The 9037-nt window shown below is 41.3% G+C and overlaps 1 protein-coding gene across 1 annotated transcript; it reads left to right on the top strand.

Moving 5' to 3' along the window:
• Positions 1-1088: 1088 nt before the first annotated feature.
• Positions 1089-8758, top strand: aqp8b (aquaporin 8b; the record flags this gene model as incomplete). The annotated part of the gene is made up of 5 exons (XM_080775226.1): positions 1089-1363; positions 2905-3031; positions 3485-3699; positions 5944-6078; positions 8713-8758. The coding sequence occupies 5 exons, from the start codon at positions 1089-1091 to the stop codon at positions 8756-8758; spliced, it is 798 nt and encodes a 265-aa protein (XP_080631352.1).
• Positions 8759-9037: the final 279 nt, after the last annotated feature.

Here is a 9037-nt window from a genome sequence, read left to right as displayed (position 1 = left end):
GCAGTGGCAACATGTATACATTTCACACATGGTGTACTTCTGTCATTTTCCTGGAAGATGTTGCACTGTTGCACTGTTGCAGACTTTGGGGATAAAGTATAGATGCAAGTCGTTGCAACTAAGTATTGCGAATCATTGGTGCAGAGTCTGCAGACTGAACCTTGACATTGTCTCCATTGTAAGTATAACCTAAAGATTTAATACCGTTATACACAGGAAATTATTAAATTTAATAAACTAAACTTTCTGTGTGTAAGTAATGCATAACGTAAAAAAAAAATGGGCATAGCTCAGACTATGTTCTCTGGCAACAACATATAGTGACTACATTACAAAATATGTACTTCTGTTTTTAAGATGTATACGTTTCCTCTGTAAATAACCTTGAAACAAGGAGATTGCCTTCTATATATGCCAGGCTCTGAAAACAAGATGTGTTTGTCTTCAAATATTTAATAATGTGCTTATTTAGACCTACAGTATAGTTTAGTTTGACCCATTTCCATTCCCCCCCCCCCCCAAAAAACACCCGCCTGCCATGCATTTAGTTTTATTACGAGACCCTTGCACTGATAAAAAAGAAAACCCTTGTCGTGGAAAAGTGCCTTCTTTTTCAATAACGGTTATCTAAACTTCCAAGTAAATGATTAAGTTTAATTTAGTGCCAACGACAAGCTAGCAGATCCCCCCCCCCCCCTGTTTTATCTCAACCTGTCAGCAAAATATGTTCATTTACCAGATGATGTGATGATGGTCAAACTATCTTAGATTAATGAGAGAGAGAGAGAGAGAGAGAGAGAGAGAGAGGCTAGAAGGTTCATTTCGCAGCAGGTGTCAGTCATTGGGTGCAACATTTCCTAACGGCCTGCCTCCTCCCGCCAAAGATACCAAAGTTCAAGCCCTGTGTCGGCACGAGCGTGCAGATATTTGGACGCGACGGCTGCAGGACAGGATCACTGAGAGTTCCATCCTCACAGCTCCAACAACAACAACCAGACACTGCAGCTCTCTCTAAACAACAGAATACAACCACAACCACCTCTCTCTCTAGTCCGTCTAGTCTAGCGTAAACCCAACAGAATAACAAAATGGCCGACCAGAAGATGGAGATGCTGGCCGACCAGAAGATGGAGATGCTGGCGGACATGATGGAGTCGTCTCCTCCGCCCCCCCGCCGGCCTCCCAACAGGTTTGAGCGCGTGTTCCAACCGTGCCTGGCGGAGCTGGTGGGCACCACGTTCTTCGTGTTCGTCGGCTGCGTGTCGGTCATCGAGAACGACGCGTCGGCGACCGGCCGGCTGCAGCCGGCGCTGGTGCACGGCCTGGCCGTGGCCGTCCTGGTGGCCTGCATGGCCGAGATCAGGTGAGGGAACTTATAACCCCATTGACTGACCTGAGATCAGATTCTGAAAAAATGTCTTCTATATGTCCTGACGGTTTTCCATTCTGACCTGAGATCAGATTCTAAAAAATGTCTTCTATATGTCCTGACGGTTTTCCATTCTGACCTGAGATCAGATTCTAAAAATGTCTTCTACATCCTGACAGTTTTCTGAAAAAGCTATGTTTCTGTGTCAGTCGTTCTTCGATTTAAAAATAAAAATAGCAGAACCTACAAGCTCTCTAAGAGCTTGTAGATCTGCTATTTTTCAATAGATAAAGCATAACATAGTGCCAACACCAAAATGGGTTAAACTCTCCTTTCTTGTTCGTGTTGCGTTCCCTTTATGAGAGTATGCAAAGTGAGAGGAAGTTGAACCGAGCAATTCATTCATTTGAGCCCTTGCTGTAGAGTCATTTATTGATTGTGGGTGGTTGGTGAAAATAGCAGATCTACAAGCTCAACAATATGTGGCGTTGCGATGCGTGTGAGCTTGCTGTCAGATTTGGTGTAGAGGGAAATAGGAGTGGACCTGGTCATATTAAATATATGGAGTAAGACGTGGTGTAAAGTGCTTTGAATTGCCTTTTCCATGTTAAATGTGGTCCACACATAAACTTTCCTCGCAGGCAGTCTGGCGTACATGGATAGTTAAAATGTCGCTGGTATAGATAAGGTAATGAGGGAAGACATCGTAAAAGAAAACGCAGAAGAAAACATTCTCAGCCTTCTGACATTTGATCCTTTCTCATGCTACTGTGCATCTCGTCGCAACATTTTTTCACATTGTGAGAGAATATTTTCTTTTAAAGCTATGGTGTTTTTAACACCAGTGAATGTCCGACCGTTCCAATATGTCAACTCAAGGACTCCCAAATTGTAAAACACGAAAAGGAACACTTGCACACTAGTGGGCTCCAGTTTGTTTTATTGCACATGAGTAATATTGCTGCTATAGCTATGACGTCTCAGGCGTTTCACCTTCCTCAGACTCAAGGTCCCCAAAATTAACATTTTGAGATACATTTAACTATAGTAACTACTATAGACTACTATAGTACTATAGACGAATAGACAAATAAGTCCAAATTCTCTCCGCAAAAAGGCCTAGTTGTCCTGACCCCTTATCCATAATTTATACATTATGTAGGGATGTCCCGATACAATTCTGTATTAAGCGATACCGATACCAGAGATTCATATAATATATAATAATATAATACATATTGGCGAAACCCACTTCAAATAGTTGATGTATATATGCGGGTTAAAGTGAACTATTTATTATTATCTTTGCTATTATTAACTAATCTACCAGCAGAAGATTGCATGACCCACTTTGAGAACCAAAGGGTTAAACACGGAAGATGATGATGATGAGCAACAAGCCTATTATCTCTCTAATCCTGAACTGATTGCTCCCATTGAAGTCACACTCGGCTGGCTGATTAGCAGTGCATGTGTGTAAAAACAACAGTCCATAAAATGCTTAACCCTTGAACTCCCCCCCTCCCCAAATGCAGCGGCTCCCATTTCAACCCCCCCTTCACCCTGGCCATCTACCTGTGCGGGGGCATGGAGTTAAACCTGGTGGCCCCCTATCTGGCCTGTCAGCTGGGGGGAGGGGTGATTGGAGCAGCTATGTCCAAGGTGAGACCATCTCTCTATTATTATTATAATATATATATATGTACGTTATTACTTTATCAAAAGGTTTCTCAGTCTCAAATCTACAAGGTTTTGTGGTATTATAGATCTATTGCTGAAAATATTGCCGATCTACAAGCTCACAACGCGTCGCAGCGCGCGTCGCACGTTGTGAGCTTGCAGATCGGCTATTTTCAGAAAGTGGGAAAAAAAACAGTCAAGGCCTGCCAAAATACATTTTGTTCGACTAAATCAACTGCCGATTTAGTCGACTAAAAATCTGATGAGATTTAGTCGACTAAAACTAGACTAACACTAAAACATCCCGGGGTGACTAAAAATGTGACTAAAACTAAATGAAAACCATTCAAGACACTACGACTATAAAAACTAAATTTGCTGCCAAAAACAACACTGGACCTTTGACCTTAATTTGTCCTCCGTCCCGCAACGCAGGCGATGACCAGCAGGGAGAACTACGCCAAGGCCCAGGGGGCGTCCTTTGACCTGCTGCAGTCCGAGAGCCAGCTAGGGGGCGCTCTCTTCGGGGAGGTGTTCATGACCTGTCTGGTCACCATGGTGGTGCTGCTGGGGGCCCTGAACCCCAAGACCAGGAGCCCCCTGGTGCCCTTCCTGGTGGGCTGCACCGTCATCATCAACGTCCTGGCAGGGTATTTTATATTTTATATTTTATATTTTATATTTTATATTTTATATTTTATATTTTATATTTTATATTTTATATTTTATATTTTATATTTTATATTTTATACTAATAATAATCATTTCAGTAAATGTCCTCCAAAATTTGAGGGCGCATTCCGTGGTGCATTTCGGGGTGCAGAGAATAATAATAATAATAATAATAATAATAATAATAACAATAAAGCACTTTTTAAAACAATGCTACAAAGTGCTTCCCAATACAGGATAAAATGCAGTGCGAGTAGAATGAAACAACAATTTTAACACACAGGTAAACAGGTGAACACAAAATAAAACGATCAATAATTCAAGTAAAAGCAATCGTGAACAAGTGGGGTTTTTTTTTACGTGATTTAAAATAACTCAGTATAGGGTGATGTGTCTTATAGGGCCTCCAAAGTAAGGCATTCCACAGCTTAGGTATGCACGGTCGGGTCGAGAAAGCCCGGTCGCCCATGGAGACAAGCTGGGTTTAGCCGGAACTTCCAGGAGAACCTTAATTGCTTGCCGGTCTAAGGGCTGATTCATACTCCTATTTTAAATGATGTCAAATTGTAGGCTCTACAGCGCCGAACCGACTTTTATTCGGCTCTAAAATAGGAGTATGAATCGGCCCTAAGGCTACGGGTTCTCCAGCATGTCTTTTATGTAGATGGGGGGGGGGGGGGGGGGGGAGAGAAATGCCCATGTATGACACCAAAATTGGCCGCTCTGATTGGCTGGAAGGTGTGCCATTTTGGGCACTGTGATTGGCTGAGCATCGCATGACGGGTGTGCCACAGGGGACACCCGGGGCCGTTGTATATTATACAGTGTAAGTGGCAGATAGCTTCCACAGTAAGCTGAATAATAAAAAGTGTGAATTGAGTTTCTAGGTGAAAGTGATTTTTTGGTGCCAAAATCTGCCATTGAGCCCCATGTTAAAAGTCTCAAATTTGAAAGCACTACATTTCTAAAACTATGACACCTTTCAAAGATTCCTTTTCAGGCAAACATGGCTGTACATTCAGACATATAACGGCATCAAGAGGCGGCAGGAAAACGCCTATAGTCCAGGCGTCTCCCTTCCCTGGTTTTTAAACAGCTGGTGGATGGAAATGACTCACGCGCGCGGCTTCAACTTGCAGCGTCTGCAAAAAAAAACTGAAGCGCTTTGCTCTGTTTAAATATCAGGAAGAGACAGAAATTGTGGGGAAATAATATTAAAACAAAAGCTCCTTAAGCCTCATAATGACTTATACAGTATGCAATTTTGCAATAAATAACAAACAAAAAAAAGCAAACAAATGTTTTCTATTAATTAAGTATGGCATTTTAGCTGAAATGAGGACTTCATTGATAATTTTTTTTGGTGTTTATCAGAAACTTAATGTGTTACCATTACAAATAATCTTCGCTATTCCAAATATGTTTTCTTCCCTCTATACTTTAAGATGACGAGATAATATTGAATGTCTTATCGCTGTTGCTCTGTGAGAAAGACATGTACATTTATTATTATATTTTATCATGCGCCTGATCTCAAACATCGCGTTTGGAAATCATAGAGATCTGTATCTCATGGTGTAGGATGTCATGTTTGCTGGAGTCACAAACGACTCCAGACCATGAAGATAAGATGGCAACGTGTGATAAGATTTAAGTATCTCAGTAATTATGGTGGTGCCCTGGCTGGCCTCGTTTGGGAATTTCTCATTGACATTATTCTATGCACCTTTCCCACACAACTATAGAGAGCTTATCACATGTAAACAGTCACCACTATAGTGTACAGTAACTGAGTTCTTTGCTATAGTAGGCCTAGTGCAATTGTGATGTATAGGCCTACATTTACTTTGCATTCATAAAACTAAACAATAACTACGCTACGATGACTAACATTATTGACTAAATAATGTCAATTGTGTCAATACAAACTAGACAAAAATGTTAGGGAGCAACTATAAAGAAAAGATCCATCCAATGTCATGCTTGGGTCACGCTCCGATAATATCCGATCTACAAGCAGTGACACGTGAGCTTGTAGAACGGCTGTTTTTGGCATGCAGCCGAATCAGGCATTTGCGACAGTCAAACTGTCTAAAACTGGACTCAAACAAAAAGTATCTATAGGTGACCAAAATAGGACTATGAAACTAACTGGAATTGTATCCATTATAAGTTTCAAAATGAACAGTGCAGCTGCGTTGTCGTGTTCTGTTCCTACACAGCGGGGACATCTCTGGGACGTGTCTGAACCCGGCCAGAGCCTTCGGTCCGGCGCTGGTGTCAAACTACTGGACCTACCACTGGGTGTACTGGGTGGGGCCCATCGGAGGAGGCCTGCTGGCGGCTGCACTGGTCCGGTAGGTGCAACGCACGCACGCACGCACACGCACACGCACACACACCACAGTCCTAACTAGAGCAGTGGTTCTCAAACTTATTATTCCCCTCTCAGGTCACCCCTCTAAATAACTTTTTCATCCATTCCAAGTCACCCCTGAATTACTTTATAGAACCTTACATTTATGCCATATATGTAAATCTTTCCCCCCGTACGTATAGTCTGTTGACTGTTGCTACTGTGGGTTCCTCTCAGTCACATGGAAGGACAGACACTCGATGCAGGTTCACTCATTTATTGGCTCCACACCAACACTCTACTAAATAGATCGATGAACCGTGTTAGTCACAATCACAAACACCTGCCATTCAATAAACCCTGACACTGCTCCCATCTCCACCTGTCCTACAGCAGAGCCCAAATCACACCCCACTACCACCCCCCTAAGATAGCCGTATGTGCAGTGTTGCATGTGTCACAGGGGAAAGAAAACTTGAGAGAATGGTATTTTCCATTACTGCAAATTGAAAATAACTTTATACTTGACATTTAACCACTTGAACCCTATAGCCTGGCCACCATTCCATTTCGGATTCATGAACCGGTCGGGAGCGGATGATATCGCTACGTCATGTTGTACTTGTAAGTATTGTTTTGTAGTCATCAATCTTCCGGAACTTCCTTTTCCTTCAAACCGATTTTTCTCAATAAAGCTACAGGCTACGAGAGCTTTTATTGTTATTCTTCCGGTTTGAGGGAAAAGGACGTTCCGTTTGATTGTTCCTGCCTGATGACTACAAAACAATACTACAACATGACGTAACGATATCATCCTGATGACTACAAAACAATACTACAACATGACGTATAACGATATCATCCTGATGACTACAAAACAATACTACAACATGACGTATAACGATATCATCCTGATGACTACAAAACAATACTACAACATGACCTAACGATATCATCCTGATGACTACAAAACAATACTACAACATGACCTAACGATATCATCCTGATGACTACAAAACAACACTACAACATGACGTAACGATATCATCCTGATGACTACAAAACAATACTACAACATGACCTAATAATATCATCCTGATGACTACAAAACAATACTACAACATGACGTAACGATATCATCCTGATGACTACAAAAAAAACTACAACATGACGTAACGATATCATCCTGGTGACTACAAAACAATACTACAACATGACGTAACGATATCATCCTGGTGACTACAAAACAATACTACAACATGACGTAACGATATCATCCTGGTGACTACAAAACAATACTACAACATGACCTAACGATATCATCCTGATGACTACAAAACAATACTACAACATCATGACATAACGATATCATCCTGATGACTACAAAACAATACTACATCATGACATAACGATATCATCCTGATGACTACAAAACAATACTACAACATGACGTAACGATATCATCCTGATGACTACAAAACAATACTACAACATGACGTAACGATATCATCCTGATGACTACAAAACAATACCACAACATGACCTAACGATATCATCCTGATGACTACAAAACAATACTACCAGACCGATTCACACAGCGATTTTGGAACAGAGACCACCAGGCTTTCCTCCGAGGTGGTAAACTTTAATTACTTTGGCGATTTAAAATTTTATTCGAAAACATACGTTAACCACTTCAACCCTATACATTTCAGCCAAAATAGCCGATCTACAAGCTCTCAATGCGTTGCATTGCGATACATTGTGACCTTGTAGATCTGCTATTTTCAATAGATTTTCTACCCATTTTGAACTTGTGAAATGGGACATTCTGCAATATGAATACTTTTACTTTTAGTACTTTAAGTACATTTTGATGCCGATACTTTTGTACTTTTACTCAAGTACATTTTCAATTCCGTACTTTTACTTGTAACGAAGTAGTTCTAAATTGCAGTATTGGTACTTTTACCTAAGTACCTAAGTACTTTTTTCCACCACTGCATGCATACCATCTATTATGGCGGTACTTGGAGAGCCAAATGTCTTCTGAGGTGGTACTTGGTGTAAAAAGGTTGAGAACCACTGTTTAATATAGAGAGGGTCTACTCTAACGAAATGAAAGCCTGGGTATCGAGGCTACTCTAACTCTAATCCAAGCGTTGATTGCTGAGCGTCAAGCAGGGAGGCATTGGGTCCCATTGTTCAGTCTTTGGTATGACCCAAGGATATGGAACCTGAATCGGTTCCATCACCACTGAATTACAGATGCATAATAAATTCATATCAAAGCATGTTCTTTCTTTTTTTCTTTTATATTTTTTATCCCACGATTTTGTAACCCATTTTTCACCCCTGTGTCAATCATCTAATGTGATCCTGGGCTCTATACACACCCTCCGCCAACCTAGTCCCCATATATGGGGGACATGGGGAGAGCAACGGACTTGAACTCATGCTTCCTTTGAGTGTCCAAGTTGCTCCTTTACACCTGACAGGGGGGAGTTTCCCTGGTTGGACGTATAGCGCGTGGAAGGAACACGTTATTCCAACCAGTTCCTTTCCCCTCCATCAGGCGCCCCGGCTGGCCAGGGCGCCTGTTCAATTGCATGTTCTTATGTGTCTCTTCTCCTAGACTTCTCCTTGGAGACAGAGAGACCAGACTCATCTTCAAACCATGAAACCATGTCAACGTGAGAGAGATGTGAAGATGACTTAAATACTGTATCAAAATGTACGCTTTCTACAACAACAAAAAATAACCCTTTATGTTGTTCTGTTGCACGTTTTCTATATCTACATATTCTTCTGTATTTTTATTATATAAGAAAAAAATATTTAAATTTTAACACAATCAACAGTGAGATCCATCTTTCCCCCCCCCCCCCCCCCCCCCCCCATTTGTGTTTTTTGTCATATGTTACGTTTTGGTGATGCTGTGGTATGTAAAGCATATGCTG

This window comes from Protomyctophum bolini (genome assembly GCF_963924005.1).
Source record: "Protomyctophum bolini genome assembly, chromosome: 11".
NCBI lineage: Eukaryota > Metazoa > Chordata > Actinopteri > Myctophiformes > Myctophidae > Protomyctophum > Protomyctophum bolini.
The sequence above is the reverse complement of the archived record's forward strand: the minus strand, read 5'-3'. Positions and strand labels throughout refer to the sequence as shown.